This window comes from Pyrus communis, chromosome 13, assembly GCF_963583255.1.
Source record: "Pyrus communis chromosome 13, drPyrComm1.1, whole genome shotgun sequence".
NCBI lineage: Eukaryota > Viridiplantae > Streptophyta > Magnoliopsida > Rosales > Rosaceae > Pyrus > Pyrus communis.
Window position 1 is genome coordinate 19,092,294 of NC_084815.1, and position 17,826 is coordinate 19,110,119.

Below are 17,826 nucleotides of genomic sequence, written 5' to 3' on the forward strand. Positions count from 1 at the left end.
ACTCTAGTAATTACAAAAATATTTACATTCCTTTTCTCCTAAATATTTACTTTTTCCAATAAAGCCATGGTTATCCACAATTTTCAGGGGCCGAAAAGACTCACAAATGCATTTCAACCTCTCACTGGCCACAAGTCTGGCTTCCACACCAGCAACGGGTTTCGAACCCGAGACCTCCAGTTTTTAGTTTGAAGGAAGCATCGCAATCCATCATTTACCACTGGGCCAGCAGCTCGTGGTTAAATTAGATGTTTAATTAATCTTTCCACTAACACCAATCAAGTACATTCCTCTTTGTTCCATGTGCTGTATTTTAAAAACCTAATTATTTGTAATTAACTATTAGAGACATGTGTTATATATATAAGTTTTTTTTTTCCAACTCATACAAACACGTGAAGTGGGTGAAAAGATTCGAAGGCTTGTAAGCAAAACTATGTGGCATTTTGAGATAGGAAATAAATACAGTAACATGCAGAAGAATATTGGGCAAGATTTGAAACAGAAAAAAAAAAAAAAATGCGCTAATCATTAATCGTGAGATTAATTTGAGAAGTGTACATTGTCTATTGAGTGACTCAAACCTGCAAAACTTCTTGGAATTCTTCGACGCACATTTAACCATTAAATTCAACAATGTATAAACTTGTTATGATCTTTATAAACTACATTAAAATTGAAAAACCTAATCACGAGATACAATTAAGAACTGCTTTGCATTAGAGGAGAGAAGGTAAATTAATATTCAGATAGAAACTGCAAGTTTGCTTCTTATCGAATTAGCCTGGATGTTGGGTTGTCACTACTGAAGGTAAATTTTTGTTTGAAAACATATCTAGGGGTTTAAGACAAATTTGTGTAGTTTTGGATTTTTTGACATATATTTGGCACCAAAAAGAAAATGGTCTAATAAGTTTAAAATTTTGGGTCAAATTCCAAGACATACACTTTTGACACACATTTTGATATTTATTTTGTATGGACCACTGTGTAATGTATTTCAACAATACCATCTATATTTTAGTACATCATTTATAGATTATCTTTGCAAAAAATTAGGCAAATCCAAAACCCTTAAGACATCTATTTGTAGTGAATAAAATTAATGAATACGATCTACAAAGAAACACTAACTTCAATCTAATGATCATTTGGTTTTGGATTTGAGTGATTTTGGTAGACATGATTTTTGAGGTGAGATAAAAAAAAAATAAACGGTTAGATAGTTAAAAAACGTTTGTCAAAAATGTATGTCTCCGGATCCTTACCTTATAATTTTTGGTGAAAACATGTTATTGACTACAGATGGAAACAAGCAAATCAAAGATTGATAAGTTCTAACCAACCCAAAATAATTATATAAGCAAGTCAACCCTTTTTGGAACACATTATTATATATTCATACAGCACAATAATAACTGGCAATAATAAGAGACTTGGATGTATTTACCGACAAATATTCAATCATGCATTTGTTTTGTAATAAAAATTAAAATACATGATAGTGCGTAAATTTACTTAAAATATTATCACAGTTATATGTTTATATGTTTATATTCGATATGTGATTGTATTTATCAAACTAATCAGATATTGTTACATAATTAAATTAAAATATATAATTATATGCATAATTAACTTGAAATATTGTAACAAGCCTTGTCTGTTATCTTTTATATATACACACACACACACACAGACCCTTTATGCAAAGGGATCATAATTTTTTGAAAAAATGGGGATTAGGTGTGAGGCCCACTCTACATCGAATTTCAATGATCCGAACCGTCTATTTTGTAAGTTTCGATTCATAGATCATCCTTGCAAAAATTCAATTCAATCCGAAGCCATTTGCCTATTTAATTATCAAGATCAAATTTCATTGTTTCTTATATAACAAAGTATTCGTTCATTTCTTTGAACACAATTAGATGTCTTAAATATTTTTGATTTGACTAATATTTTGTAAAGATGATCTATGAGGTGCAACTTAAGAAATAGATGGTTCGGATTGTTAAAATCCGATGTGATGTGGAACCTACAACTAATTCCTATTTTTATAAAAAACAAAGAATCTCTTTCCTTAAAAGCTTCTTATATATATATATATACACACACACATAAAGAATTGTTATTAGCTTTTCAAAAATGTAGTTTTGTGTTCTAAATTTTTTATAATTAGAAATAAAAATACATTTATAAAAAATGTAAAATAAAATTTTAAAAATGTTAATAACAGTTCTTTATATATATATATATATATTGACGTGGTGAAAAGCAAGGTAAATGCCTAACTCACCACCACCACACGGTACGCCAAAGCTCTGAAAGCCCCATATTTCTTAGAGAAAGTCTCTAAATAAAAGTGAAAGCCAGCTGGCATCAGTGACGCGCGCAGAGTTGTAGCTGCAGATTACTACGATAAATGAATTATCCACTTGCCTTCATCACTGTGCTGGTGTTTATCTATAACTTTTTCATTTTTGGATCCAGTTATACATTTATGGAAAATCACAAAGTTGACCAAAATTGAAATGAAAAACATAAATAAGGAGGATTTTTTTTTTTTTTTTTGGGTTAACAACCGAGCATAAGTCCGAAAGGCAAATGCAGAATCCGATTCTACCATAATCTTCTTAATTTCATTATTTCATGAAAGTAGCAGGGGAAACCATCTTCACCCGAAGCCAATTTCCAAGTAAATAATAACAAATTTGGAATCATTAGGGAGAGCAAAATCATGCTCAAAATACTTTTGCTTCGCCAGTGTCACAAGAACCAGCGAGCGATGCAAAAAAATGTCTCCATTGCAAATCATCAAAACTAATATTTTGGGAGAGATATTATTTTGGAACCAATTAGTAGTTCATGAACCAGTAAAAAATTGATCAAGAACAGGGAAACTTCTCCGAACCTTAGCAGCAAAAGGAGCAGTCTCTAAAGACGTGAATAATTGAGTCAAAATCACCATCATATCTGCCGTATAGCCAACCCCCGTCTAACTCGTTGAGCATTGGTCAGTAATTTGTCTAGCAACACAAGTCAAAGAAAAGAGAGCACTTGAGGAGGAAGACGCAACTCCCAAATAAACTTTCATCGCTATTTGGTATTCATATTAGCGTTTAGGTCTAACACATAGACAGAGACTTCACAGTAAAGTTACTATCATTAGTTGATCTTCGTATGCACTTGTCTGTCAAGCTATCAATACCATCCACATAAATATTGACAATTTTATCCAACGTTTTATGTCAATCATACAATAATATATGCAATTTAAGTCCACATAATACTATATTCATAACACAAAACGGCGTGGTGACTCTGGAACATGCAAGTTGCTCCTTCAACAAAAGGGAAAAAGAAAAGGAAAAAGATTTATTGCACAATTTGAATAGGGAATATGAATTTTAGAGAGAGCCCAGCTTGTTCATTCATTCAAACCAAGCAAAGTTTACAAAAGAAACACAAAAGTTTAATTAATCAATTAACAAGAACAATATAAATAAAATAAAAGTGAAAAAAAAAGAAAAAGAATAATGGTGAATCATCTCTGCTGATCTGCCTTGTGCAACTGTCCTTTTTCTCTCCCTCTCTATATTTCCAGGGCTCAGTTTTGTTTTTCTCTGTAACGATATATGACTGCTGCTACGTAAATTTAGAGCAAGCTTATTTCTTGTGTCTTAATCCAATCCCCCTCCCCGTTTTTCAAACGGTTTTTTTATTCACCAATAAATCAATAAATTGGAAAAAAACTGATGATGACGACGACGACGACTACCCGAGAAGCAGTAGAAGAAGAAGAAGATCAAGAGGACAACAAAAATCAGAAGATGATGAAATGGGGTGGTGATGAAAAAAGGAGAATGAAAGAAATTAATTTAAGAAAACAAGAAAAGGAAAAAAAAAAAAAAAAAAAAAAGAAAATGGAAGAACTAATTTTTTGAGGGTTTCAACTTTTGCTCATGTGAGGTATAATCTTACTTGAGCTAGATTGAGATACGTACATATTGTACAGAGATTTGGCCATGCACATTTCTCACTGAACCATGGCGAGGAAAGAAGGTGCACCATTGCCTCCGCCGTTGGACGAAGGGCCTGTATTCTGCTTCTGAAACTCTATCTTGTAAGCCATCTTCCGCTCTTGCTCCGTTTCTTCATCGTCTTCCATGTCCTCCTCCTCTTGATCCATAAGATTATCGCTATCCACTTCCTCCATCCTATTGCATTCATCTACTCCAAAATGTTGTGGGTGCCCTTGTTGGAGGACTTGTTGGTGATCATGCACCTCCATCAACTCCTTCACAATGTCTTCTGGCTTCAAATGCAAAACCAATAATCAGTATGTATCTATGCATACATTACTAATTTATTCCCCAAAAATTTGTACGCCAAATAATGCGGAGATAAAATTTTGGATCATATTTGTTTTGAACAAGTAAGATACTGACAGACGCGTAACGAATTTTGTCAACAAATTTGATGACTCTAGTCTCTCAAGACCCTAGCATTAGCAAATATTATTGACTAGAAATATATGGAAAAACTTTACCTTCTTGGCAGCCTCTGCTGTTCCCTCTCCAAAGAGGTTAGCTCTCAAATTTGTTTCCACATTCGTGCTATCATCTGCATTCTTGTTTTCTGATCCGGCCACTACTTGCTCCTGTTGAGGTGGTTGTTCTAGCATATTTCCCAACGAGCTGCTGCTGCCGCCCGTAGACCCACCGCCAAGCACCCTTTTCCGGTAAAGGGCATCTAGTTCGTGAAAATATGGACACGTTTTCGCATCCTCGGGCCGCTTCTTGTTGCTCTCCTTCACCTTCTTGAAGTACTTGTTGATGTTCTCCCATTTCTCCTTGCACCTCTTGGAACTCCTATTGTACCCGATCCGCCCCATGCCGGCGGAGATTTCCTCCCAAAGTGGGCCTTTCGGCCCTGCATCTTGGTACCTTGACTCAAGCCCGCTCCTCAACTTTATCAGCGCCAGTACTTCTGCCTTGGGCCATCTCGAAGATGATGCAGGCTCGGAGCTCCCTCCTCCTCCACCGCTAGCAATATTCTCCTGCGCTGTCGGAGGTACCTGCTGTTCCGGTACAGCCATCACCGGTTGAACATTTTGAGGCTGCTGAACATGACGAACTTGTTGCATTTGTTGCGGTGGCTGAGGTTGTTGCTGTTGCGGTGTTTGATATGTCTGTGTCGTCGGCTGTGGCGTTGTCTGTGGTAAAGGCGTGACAACCGACACCGACGGAGGCACAGGTGGTGGGGGAGCGGCGTGGACATTGACCGGCGGAGGCAACTGAATAGTCTGACCAGTAATTTTCTGCAGGAAAGAGATAATGGCGGCATCTCTTGAAGCAGAGATGGCCCGCTCTTGACTCATGAGCTCCTGCTCGCGAGTTAACCGGGCCATCTCCTGACGTTTCCACGCCTCCTCCCTGATAGTCCTGTCCTGCTCCCTCTTCTCTATCACTTCTAGAAACCTCTGCTGCATGCTCTCTTGCTTTTGCATCACTTGCTTCATCAGAACCTCGAAAAAGTTCATCATTTTTCGGGTACTACCGCCGCCACTAATTCCGGTACTAGTACTAGCACTCCCCCTTTTTCGCTTCCGACTCGAGCGCTCTCCTTCCACGTCATCATCGTCGTCCTCGTCGTCAGTTCCCGGGGAAGTCGACGAGCTGTTGGAGGAGAAGTTAAAGTCCATCGGAGTGGCTGTAGGCTGGGACGAGGGTATTATTGGAATTGCAGTGGCGGGAGGTGGTTGCTGTTGCTGTGGCATTCTGAACGATGAGATGGGCATGGGGTTAGTGACAGATCCGAACCCGACAGAAACCGGATTCGGAGACGCGACGTGCACTGCCGGAGAGGCTGACACGTTAGCTGTCGTAGCTGCGGCGGTGCCATGCAGAGCCTCCAGCTCGCTGAAAAACTTGTAGCTTTTGCCGTCTTGGCGCCCCGCGCGGCCTTCTTTTGTCCGCTTGTAATATTTGTGAACGTTTTCGAATTTCTCCTTGCATTTCTTGGCATTTCTTTGGTACCCCAATTCCGCTAGTTTCCTGCACAATGTAACAAATCCATATTTTTATTATAAATAATTAACCAATTTTTTAAATTTAAAAATTTGAATTAAACCCAATAAAATAGAATAAATCATCATCTTCCAAACTAGGACTCGAGGGAGGGTTAATGGAGGAAAAAAAATGGAGGGGAGAGGGTGGTCTCTATCTCCTATGCAATTAATTAATTATATAAGATTAGCTGTATATAGTCGAAATTTAGAAGCATTAGCATTTTATTAATTAAAAAGGAAAAAATGGAGAGAAAAAGAGGAAAATGTTGCTAATTTTTTATATTTTGGGGGGAAATAAAGGAAATCTTATTGGGATTTTAAAAAATTGGTGTGATAAAAATTGAATTTAAAGGGGGAGGGACAAAAATAAAGGAAGGAGGGAGGGATTGGGTACAAGTGATGCAGTGGATCTGAGCCGCTCTAAATACCAACAAGAAGAAAAAGAAAAGAAAGAGAGAAAGAAAGGAAAGATGCTCGACTCGTGAATCGTGATAGAAAGAGAAAGAAGCCCCATCTACCATGTGCGGCTGGCTGCCTGGCTCCCTCTGTATCTATGTATTTATATATATATATATGCAGAAAAATAATTAATTCATTAATTTCTTCCTCTCTTTCTTTTTTTTATCAAGGAAAAAAAAATTTTGTGAAAATACCCATCAATAATCAATATTGGGAATGCCAAAATGGTGAAGAAGATGACTTGGCAAATCGAAAAATGAATGAATTTCGAAACCTAAAATTCAATAAAGTGAAAAAGAATAAAAATTAGCATGAATTTTGATTTGATTTGATTGTTTTTGTTTTTGTTAATTACCTGGAGACATCTTCCCACAAGGGGCCTTTGAGGGTGGCGTCACGGAAGGCCACATCCATATCGGACCTGATTTTGAGAAGCGCCAGGGTCTCCTGACGCGGCCATCTGTTCCCGCTGGACCCACCACCGCCACCTCGATCCGCGAGAGCATCTTCAGCTGCAGCCGCCGCGCCGGACAGAGTCATGAGCTCGTCCAAATTCACCGCCGCGGAAGCTGGCGGCCTGCTGCTGATTGGGGACGCCGCTTCCACCACCAGCTGGCCTTGCTCCGCCGCCGCAGGTTCAGCAGCACTCATCTCTCCAGCTCCTCCGTAATGGGTTTGGGACCCTCCAGCTCCTCCAGCTGCTGGTTGCTGCATAATCTCGCGAATTGAGAAAATGGGTACTTCTCAATTCCTCAACGCACCTCAAAGATGTCGTCTTTCTTCCAATTCTTCACCGCCGATTCTGTACGCAGGGAAATTGATTGGGTACATTAAGCAGCGGGGGAGGCAGATCTTCCTCTTGGGTGAGAGAGAGAGAGAGAGAGAGAGAGAGAGAGAGAGAGAGAGGAGGGGGAGGAGGAGCTAAGGAGGAGGGGCAAAAGGAAGGAGGGTGGGGGGATTAGATTAGACAACTAGAAAGATGAAAGGCAGAAAGTGAATTTTCCTATGAGTTAGTGCAGGACTTCACACACACTAGAGATTTGATTTTTATTCCCTTGTTTACTTAAAAATCCAACAACAGAAAAGAATATTAAAGAAAAAAGGAATAATAATTAAGGAAAAAAAGAGGAGGAAGAGGAGGAGGAGGGTATAATCATCATCATCATCATCCCCATCCCACTGCAATACTGCTGCTGCTTCTGCTGCCTGCAAGAGATGACAGACAGAGAAAAGAAAAGACAGAAAGACTGGATGGGTTGTGGGGGGCGACAGATAAGCGAAGAAAGAGAAACAGAAGACCGAGAGAGAGAAGTGAATGAATGGAGAGATGAAGATTATGAGGGTGCTGATGATGATTAAGAGAGAGAGAGAGAGAGAGTGCGTGAGAGAGGAGAGAGAAAATTATAAGAGATGCTGTGTTGTCAGCGGCTCTCACTTTGCTGCTAATAATTGTCAAAACCATTTACCACTATATTTTACTCTCCATTTTCTTAAACTTTAAGAATGAATTATCACACTACTATTAAAGTCTAACGTTATTCTTCTGTATTTGTAAGTTTCAAGTAAGTTTAACTTTAATGGATGGATAGTTCGATACATATTATGGTTGATCGTTATTATTTTTACATGTAAGTTGAAATATCAAATTTGATTTTCATAAATAATAACGAGTTTGAAATATAATTATAGTTGATTGATTGTATGACTTAGTTTAAATCTCTCTCTAATATCGTTGTGTAAAGAATATATTTAAGACACACAACATAGACAACATTCGTGACACTAAAAATTATAGCCCATCAATGTAAGATATGTATTATTGAGTTTAACAGTTGAACGTCCGCTAAAGAATTGAGAGAATGTAACAAATGAATATAAGCCATTTAAAGACAATTTACACCATAAATTTATTCTATATACTAAAATGATTTTGTTGATACATTCCCTAATTGAGGTGCACCTTAGCATATATAATTTCTCCATTGCTCTAGAAATTTAGACTCAAATGTTGTATTTGAGTCCAAATATAACTTTTTTTTCTACTGCACTAGAAAGTTAAAATTCATATATGAATTTTGATTTGTATTAAAATTTATAATTAGGTTTAGTTATAAGATTTGAGTCTAAGACGGACCTCACGGTAATAAGAAAAAATAGTATTTCAACTAGTAAAGTTTTGACACCAATCATCTCCAATGCACAAAATTAAATGTTAAAATTCAAATATGAGTTCTTATTTCACTATTTTACTGTATGATGCACGTAATCAAATGTTAAAACTCAGATTTAAGTGTAACATTTGGGTATGTGTATTGTGGAAGAAGAAGAAAAAAAGGCATCAATATTTTGATTCCAAATATAAAAATATAAGAATTATGTTGTATTATTTTATAATTATTAAGGTGCTACGCGTAAGTCTTCCAGCTCGAATTTGTGGATAAACCCTAACGTTGGTGGTGAGAGAGAGTAACTAATTTCTCCCTAAACTTTTTCCATCAAACTAATAGCATATAATAATTATTTTGAAATGCAAATAACAATTTTCTATTATAAATTTATAATACGGATTGAATAAAAGAGAAGAAAGGAAAGAAAATTCAAAGTGAATGGACCAAAGAGCAATGGAGCATAAGCTAGGCAACTCTCACATCCATCTTTAGGAATAAAAATCAAGGCCATCTTTGCTTTGCCATCACAATAATTTCCTACTGAATTGACCCAACAATCCCTCTCTGTGGGCAATGCCCTTGCAAAATTGGACTTTGCTTTTACTTTACTATGTAGCTTGGGAGCACCAGAAACTTTGCTCTCCTTCCCCTCAAGTTGTGCTCTCACTCTCTCTAATCCATACAGTTTCACGTCCACACACCCACGAAACTCATAAGAAACCAATAGCTAAACCTCGCGCAGGGACAATTGACGGTAGCCTATGATGGATCCAGAATTTTAACTTTGGGTGGTCTTAGTACGTCAATTCAAGATTATTTAAGACGAAATAGAACCAAAACCGAATAGGTGGGCAGCCAAATTTTACTTTCCGTCTGAAACTTAGCTGTGTGTATGTGAAAGGGAGAGGGAGAGTTTGTGGTGGAAAGAGAATTGAAAACCAAAGGAGTGGGCTCCTTTCTTGAAATATTGTAGTATATGGATTCTCCCTTTATTTCTTTGTACATTTTAATGAGTCTGTTGAATAAAACGCAACGTTTTACTAAAGCAAAAAACAGTCATATTTTTGTTGGAAAAATTAGAGCAGCTCGTCTCATCTTCTTCCCAGCTTCTTTACTTAAGCAAATCTACAACAAACAAACCATGGTTGCAAGGCATCACCACCATCGTCGTAGCTTCTTTGCAGATCAGCCTCTGCACATCTATGGGACCGAAGAGGTCCTGGTCACGTCTCCACCACCACCTTCCAAGAGAATCGAGAGGTACTTCAAAGGATCTTCTACCGGTTTTCGGATGATCCCGAAACCACCCGGGTCCCTCTAAAGATAGCATTCTATAATTCAACCGTCTATCTAAGATAGATATAACCTTTTCTTTTTTTTTTCCTACTTGTTTCTTCACATCCAAAATTGACACCCTAATTTTGAGCTGAAACAAACTAAAATTGTTGAAGCACACCAATTAGGACGGGAATCAGAATATGATCTGCACTCACTCATCAGTCATCACACTTAACCATGGTTTAAACTTTAAACTCAACCTAATTATAAGTACTCTGAGATCGATCTGTGGTTTTTTTAACATTTATTTGTAGCTAGCAATTTAAATGATACTCCACGCTCCTCCTCTTCTCGCTCAAAACCAATATTATATAGATAATTAATTATCTAATTATTAATTAAGGGGACTATTTGGTGATTAATGATATAAAGAGGGAAAAATTGGATATTTTAATCCCACATCGAAACTTTGAATTAACCTGGAGGGAGGACGACCTGTGATGCTGTCAGATGATGACTTTAGTTTCCAATTCCTTTAGTTTAAACAAAGTTGTTGTCGGTCCCATCTCCCATCTGACATGCTTGTAAGTCCCATGTGATTGGAGCCCTATGGAGGCTGATGGAATTTATCATATAAACCTGCATATTTATTTTATATATATATATAGATATTAAAGCTAGAAAGAGATAGAGAGAGAGAGAGAGAGAGATCTATTTTACACCAACAATGCCAGCGGCCATTGATGATTTGCTTAAAACTAACACTAATTGACAGCAAATAACTCCTGTTGTAAGCTTATTCTTTCCTTCTTTATACTTTTCCCATTCACACAAACAATGCCCTCACCTCAAGAAAAATTATAGTGGGATGATACTGAAACAGCGTCGCGTGATATAATCAGTATGCTTGTTTTTTCTTTCTATGCAAGCGATGGTGGAAGGACGGAAATCAAACTTAGGATTCTAAGTGCTTCTGTAAAAGCTATTAATCACTTGAGTTGTAAGTTATTGTTAATCAGTTGGGCTTCATTTGATGGAGATGATTGATTTGGATAGAACTATTCACTATATTAAGGTATTTTAAAGGAAGAAACGAATGGCAAATTCCTTACTTGTCCAAGTTAAAGGTTACTCATGAAGAATAGTTGGCGCTTTTAATCCTACCTTTGTTGTGGGGATTAGTATGGATATCTTTTCTTCATTTGTAACCTTCAACTTAGACAAAATGACGAATTTATCATCCATTTCTTCCTTTAAAACGCCATCAATATAGTGAATAGTCTTACCCAAATCAATCATCTATCAAACATGTCTGTATGTATTATGATATGAGTAAATGAACATCTATATAGTTTAGGAAATAAATATTAATAAGTATATATAAATTATAACATGTAAATTTGTTATACCACAGTATGATGCAATAATTTCTTATTGGACTAGTAACCATTGCGTTTGAATATCCAACTTTTGATCGCATTAACACATTGTGGGGGGCACGTTACGCGCTCTCAAACTGTCATGATGCTCCTCAAGCCTAATGTATATCATTGTGGCAATCATGCTTTTTCTAAGTCACCATAATATAATTATATACAGGTACATATATATGCATGCATGCATTATGTATTTACTATAATTATATGTTAATTACAACAAATCGCAGATACTACTAGGTTTAAGGAGCCAGCCAGGAAATAATTAAGACTGCCTAACGTACAGTTGTGCATAGTACTTAATTAAGGAAGAGAATATATATGTATACACACACACACATACATATAGGCTCTTTATCCAAAGAAATCCCAATTTTTTTAATACAAATGGAGACTAGTTATGGGGCATATTCCATATAAACTTCAACGATCTGAACTGTTTATTTTTCAAGTTTCACTCCATAGATTATTCTTACAAAATATCAGCCAAAGAAATTTTGGAAATGTTTGAGTCATCTAATTGAGTTTACAGAAATTGACATACAGTACATTCTAAAACATATTGGAATTTCATCATGACAATTAAATAGATAAATGGTTTTGAATTGAATTGATTTTTTGTAAAATTAATATAAGAATGAAATTAAAAAAAAAATAGACGATTTGCATCATTGAAGTTCAATGTAAAGTGAGCTCATAACTAATCCATATTTTTACAAAAAATAAAATAAAATGAAGTTCTGATTCTCTCTCTCTCTCTCTCTCTATATATATGTATAATGTCAATGTGAATACATTAATTTGTTAACCCTAAGGGATCTTATTCTGTGATACTATTTGTCCAACAAGTTTTTGCTTCGTTGTATGCGATTCTTTTTGGTAAATAATTTGCACAAGTTTAGAAGGGAACCTTTTTCCCCTTTTTTTCTGTGTGTTTTCCCTAATGAATAGGTAAGGAATTAACTCGGTTGCTATCACATGGTAACCATCATGTTGCTAACATGAATATGTTGTTAGATGGCTGGATTCGAACATGGAGGATGCCCATGCAAGAAAAGGGAAGTCGCACTATTAAAATGTAGTATTAGCATTCTTTGTTCCACACCATACAATCACCAATTAAATTGTGCAATAGAAAAACAACACAATGTGGGTGCATGAAAGAAACCCATGTGGATAAAAGAGGGAGTTAGGGTTTTAGAGCCGACAACGAGTGAGAGGTCGTAACTTCTCATCTATTCTAATATGTTATGCTTTCAAACTGTCAACGGAAAAAAGAAAATGTGGCCCATGAAAGAAATTATGTGGATAAAAGACTATGTTAGGGTTTTGAAGCCGACACTAACAATGAAAAAGGTCGTAAGTTACCATTTAATCTAACATGTTATGTGATCATACTATCAATTATAGAGGTCATAAGTCAACATCATACTAGTATGTTAATTATGAGATGGAACTGTTAACAGAAAAAGACAATGTGGGAGAATGGAAAAGATAAACCATGTAGGGTTTTGGAGTTGACAATGAGAGAAATTGTAAGTTACTGATTTACTATTTACGCTATTAAACTGTCAATTGGCATCACCGATCATCCAAATAAAATATACAAAAAATGTGAAATTTATAAATGGGAAAAGTAGAAAATGGGGTGGCCAAGTGAGTGAAGGCATGATGATGAGAAAGGAAAGGAGTTTGGGTTGGGGGGAGAGAGAGAGAGAGAGAGAGAGAGAGAGAGAGAGAGAGGCATTTAGCAATTAGGTTATGAGAGGGAGGGGAGGGGGAGACCAGAACAGATTGGCACAGCTGTAGAAAGGGGCCCATTACGTGAGGGGAAGGGGAGGAACGTGCGTGGCGTTTCTCCCGGATTTCTGAAACCCCTAACTGCCGATCACTGCACATGCCACTTGCTTCTCCTCCTCCTTCCCTTTCTTTCTTTCTTTCTTTCTTTTTTCTCCCCCACTTTTTATTTTTAACCACTTATGGTTTTCCTTTGTTTTTTTTAATAAACCCCCATTCTCTCTCTCCTACTCTCTCTCTCTCTCTCTAGGTTTTTTTATTTCCATATTGATCGATTTTACTTCTCACCTGTGAGCTGGACCCTAACATGCTCTCCTCCTCCTCGCATCCCATCTTCTTCTTGTTTTTACACTGACCTACCCTCAGACAAACAGTAGTGTCTTGTGTTTTGCTTTATTCTTTGATCATAAAGAAAACTGTATGATATTGACCAAAGCAACTATGCGTGGCAAGTGTTTCTCTATGTTTACGTATTTCGAATGAAGAATGGACGAGAATGAAATCAACTCTACGCTTCTTGTTGATATGATCTATATGATTCTTTTAGGTATTGAATTACGAATTTGAAGATGGAAGCCCTACTTCTTTTGATTAGTAAACTTGAGGGAGTAAATTGAAATAATTCAAATGCCCATGTTCTAGTAAAGGACACTCCTTAGTAAATGCTGGAAATCAAGAAAAAAAATGCATTTAGAAAATGAAAATAGATATGGAAATCACCATAGGTCTGTTTGGTACTGTACTTGAATCCAACTTTTTCAACTCAAAAGTCATTTTCAAATTTTAGGCCTTAAAAACTTGTTTAGTAGGATTATTTTCAAAAAGTGAACTTAAGACTAACTTAAAAAAAAAAAACTAGTTTATTCTCTAGAAACACCAAAAGTGAATTTTTAAACTCAAAGGTCACTCATTTGTTTTCTTCTTCTCCCCCCCCCCCCCCAAAAACAAAAATTCCAGCTTCTTCATTCTCTCTCCTCCTCTCTATCTCATTTGATCATCTCTCTCTTTCTCTCTCCTTTGATCATTTCTTTCTTTTTTTTCCTACTCTTTCCTCGTTCTCCCTCTTCTGCAACTCCCTCTCTTTATATCTTTTTGTCTAGTTTAAGTTTTGAGATTTACAAAAAAATATTAAATTTCATACCAAACAAGTTTTTGAGTTTTAAAGAAAATTATTTTCAAGAAATGTTTAGAGAAATAATGAATTTTTTTTAATAGGATACCAAACAAACTCTAATATGGTTTTCAAAAAAAACAAACTCTAATATCCCTAGGGCCACTCAGTACTACGGTTTGGTAATATTCATTTTCACTTGAAAATGAGAGATCTTAGATTCGAATCTCGTGGATGACGAATTCGATATCAAATTAGACTACCCATTGTATGGTAACCGAACTTCTCCTCTGTGTAAAAATATCAAAGTACTAAAAAAAAAAAAACCTCTAATATCCCTAGGGATTTTTTTCTTGCTCAACATAAGGACCAATTGAACTCATATTTCTTGTTTAAGCGCGTCACACCCGTTTACGAGTGTGTTTACGCACAAAACAGCTTAACCGAAGATTTTTCCCTTTTAAGACGATCATCCTTTTTTTTGTTTCCGGCTCACAAAGGAGACTAAAGGTAGGGTTGGCGGCCCTAAGCGGGAGGGGCAAACTTCGAAAGTGATACGTGGGAGGTACCCAAAACAGTAAAACACCCGATTACGTGCCATAGCTAAGGGCCAATACACATCGTTAGGTTGGTACGACACTAACCTTCCAAATTTTACTTAAGGGCCTAAGTTTATTAGTTTTTGTTTCCTCCGCCGCGGCTGTGAAGGTCTGGGCTCTCTGCGCGACTCAGTGAAAGATTCAGCAACAATTTGGGCCCAGTTTTGGGCCTACAATCCAAAATTACCTCAGCCTGAGCCCATCACCCTAACACACCCCAATTTGGGCCCAACGATCCCAACCCACCTCAAATTCATTACATCATTTCGGAACACTGATTCAAGAAACTTTGTACTAGTTTTGAACGACTAACTACAGCTAAAATCTCACCTTCTGAACAAAATCGAAGGCAAAGAATGTACTCCCCGATCCAAAGGTTTGCATGCTCGTCTTCAACTGTTCTTTTACAATGAAGCACTCTCAATCTGCAAGCACATACTTTCAATTTTCTAGAGGTCAGCCGAACTGATAACAGCAAGTGATGCTCATTTCCGAAATCCAGATCGATTCAGAGTCTACCCCGCTAACACCATCCAAGAAACCAGTTATTTAGTATCAGTAATCGAGCTGAAAGGTCCTTTACCACACTGTCCCACTGTTAAACTGACAACTTCCTCACTTGTTTGGTTCAGTTTGCAACATAACCGCTGCGGTACCTGTGGTAAGAGATATTCATTATATCATAAAAACTGGAAAAGGCAAGTCAGAAATCAGTTTCATTGCATATGGCAAAAGTAGCTGAGTGAAGAAACTCACCAAATGCCATTTCTCGGTGGGTGGATAGCCCAAAACTTTAACTTTTCGCAGACTGCGCAAAAGTCGAAATCGGGAAAAGCAGAAAACCTTTCTCTTGAAATCATCTTTTGCTTTGCTCCGCATATATGATCCCAATGTAGCATCCCCCTGTTTCCTAATATCTTTCAAGAAGAATAAAATAGGCTTCTTACAAACAGACCTATAAGGGTCTTTGGTATCAAAATCAAATTCATTCCTGTGACTTATCCCGTTCCAAGCAGAATAAGTCTGCTCTGAGCGCTCGAGGTCATGAGGGAGCACAATGTTTGGGAAGACTTCAACCACATAACCAAGCGAGACAGAAAATGTGAGACGGTGTCGATGATCATAGCAAATGGACCGCTGCAAAAAGCTGGTAGGTTGGAGTCTCATTGCCTGTGTGAAAAGCTTCAAACTTTGCAGAGAGGTGAAGCCGGGATAAAAAGGGTCAACAGCTTCAACATGGTGAATGGACACAAACGGTGCTATAGGATGCGAAGATAAAAGACCGTGCGCATTACCCCTAATGTCATACTGCCATACACAAATCCATTTCACTAGTTAAGCAATGCTCTAATAAAAAGAAAGATATATACGAAACACTCTTGTGAAACAATACAAGAACAAAACATGTTTCACCAATCAAGCAATGGTCACGGAAACAAAATGATCCATCCATTCATACATATAGGTGTTTGTTTGTAGAACTAGTAGCTAATATCACACTGCCACAACAAACCCATCTCACCAATTAACAATATTCTGTTTTTGATAATGCGATAATCTAAACTACTATAATCTACAGCAAGGGATAATCTAGACTACTCTAATCTACAGCGAGGGGGATTCGAACTAAGGTGCAACATGGCGGGCACACTGCCCCCAGACCAACTAGCCTAACACACATGTGCAAGTAAGCAATGCTCTTTAAAATAGAAAGATATATGGATTTATATCTGAGATTACCTGATGGAAGCCAGGTTCTCTGGTTAATGGAATCCCAAGCTCAGTAATGCAGGCATGGAGACGATCGTCGCTTCCATAGAGCTTCGGGTACCTCTCGAGACACTTGTCCTGCATTCCGGATAGGGCTTCCGCCAAAGGGTGGCTAATTGCAATGCCGCCGCCGCCAAACGCCATAGAGTGGCTAAAATAAGTGTTGGCAGAGTGACTCTCCGACGGGCTTCCCACATAAACCATCTCCGACGAGTCGTACTTGCCCAGCACGGCGACGAGGTTATCGACGTTGATGATGGTGTCGTCGTCGGCTAGGACGAACCACCGGACATTGGGGAGGCCAAGGCGGAAGCACTCGGAGATTATCCGGGAGATTCGAAGCCCCGACGGGTGACCCGTCGGGTTCGTGTACCGAAACCGCGAGATGTCCTCGGAGACCATGATCGGCGGCAACAACCGATCGACGTCGTTTTCCGGTAGCTTCTCTTCCAGCCATACGTGGCCGCGCATGTCGTTCGGGCGCCACCAGAGCCGGACGTACTCCTTCCGCTGCTTCCAGAGTTGGGCCGACCCGGCAATTCCGAAAACGATGTCGTTTAGAGTGAGCTCCTCAGAGTGTCCAACCCGTCGCGAAATGGTGCGGTTTCGGGAGCGAGTGAAGGACTGTGGGGCGGGGAGGGAGTGCGGGGTGGCGGAAAAGACGAGGGAAAGCCAAGCGGTGGTGGAGATCAAGAGGGCCGCGACGGCGATGACGGCGGTGCCCACGTGGCTCTGACGGTAACGCGGAGCTTTGGGCGATCTGGGATTGGCGTTGTTGGGGTTTATTGTTGACGACGTCGTCATCGCCCCCAATGTTCATTTCCGTGCGCCGACCGCCACCGAATCAAAACCCCTAAACAACAATCCGGGATTTCGAATTCGGATTCGGATTTCGGATTTGGGACATTTGGGGATTTCGGAGTGCGAAGAGTGAGCGTGTGGGGCTTTAGGATTTATTGGTTTTAATTTATTTATTTTTAAAATAAATTTTGACGCTTTTGAATTCTGTAACGGCCAATGGAAACGCAGCAAAATGGAAAGCGTAAAATATTTGGAAAAAAAAGAGACGTTATGGTGGTTGGTGTGTAAAGGCGGAATATCGTGGCGGTACGTGTGTGCCGTGGGTTGGGAATCA

General features: G+C 38.2%; 2 protein-coding genes across 3 annotated transcripts; both read right to left on the reverse strand.

Annotated features, from left to right (window-relative positions):
- Nucleotides 1-3,389: 3,389 nt before the first annotated feature.
- LOC137712821 (trihelix transcription factor GTL1-like) lies at nt 3,390-7,903 on the reverse strand. Of its 2 annotated transcripts, none has more exons than XM_068451992.1 (3): nt 6,888-7,900; nt 4,553-6,059; nt 3,390-4,318 (listed from the first exon to the last, which is right to left on the reverse strand). In XM_068451992.1, the coding sequence occupies exons 1-3, from the start codon at nt 7,244-7,246 to the stop codon at nt 4,040-4,042; spliced, it is 2,145 nt and encodes a 714-aa protein (XP_068308093.1). In that variant the 5' UTR covers nt 7,247-7,900; the 3' UTR covers nt 3,390-4,039. The 2 variants fall into 2 exon arrangements, with proteins under 2 accessions (XP_068308093.1, XP_068308094.1); XM_068451993.1 differs by having other exon boundaries at nt 4,167-4,314; nt 6,888-7,903.
- A 7,377-nt stretch (nt 7,904-15,280) lies between these two features.
- LOC137713793 (uncharacterized) lies at nt 15,281-17,609 on the reverse strand. The gene is made up of 3 exons (XM_068453147.1): nt 16,662-17,609; nt 15,678-16,229; nt 15,281-15,577 (listed from the first exon to the last, which is right to left on the reverse strand). The coding sequence occupies exons 1-3, from the start codon at nt 17,493-17,495 to the stop codon at nt 15,467-15,469; spliced, it is 1,497 nt and encodes a 498-aa protein (XP_068309248.1). The 5' UTR covers nt 17,496-17,609; the 3' UTR covers nt 15,281-15,466.
- Nucleotides 17,610-17,826: the final 217 nt, after the last annotated feature.

What these genes read in the sequence shown, in the direction of transcription:
- LOC137712821 (XM_068451992.1), bottom strand. Translation starts at nt 7,246, where the DNA reads ATGCAGCAACCAGCAGCTGGAGGAGCTGGAGGGTCCCAAACCCATTAC. An exon ending in TTGTGGGAAGATGTCTCCAG is followed by an intron (nt 6,060 to 6,887) that starts GTAATTAACAAA and finishes TACATTGTGCAG; the next exon opens with GAAACTAGCGGAATTGGGGT. An exon ending in CAGCAGAGGCTGCCAAGAAG is followed by an intron (nt 4,319 to 4,552) that starts GTAAAGTTTTTC and finishes TTGCATTTGAAG; the next exon opens with CCAGAAGACATTGTGAAGGA.
- LOC137713793 (XM_068453147.1), bottom strand. Translation starts at nt 17,495, where the DNA reads ATGACGACGTCGTCAACAATAAACCCCAACAACGCCAATCCCAGATCG. An exon ending in GAGAACCTGGCTTCCATCAG is followed by an intron (nt 16,230 to 16,661) that starts GTAATCTCAGAT and finishes TGTGTATGGCAG; the next exon opens with TATGACATTAGGGGTAATGC. An exon ending in CCACCGAGAAATGGCATTTG is followed by an intron (nt 15,578 to 15,677) that starts GTGAGTTTCTTC and finishes CTCTTACCACAG; the next exon opens with GTACCGCAGCGGTTATGTTG.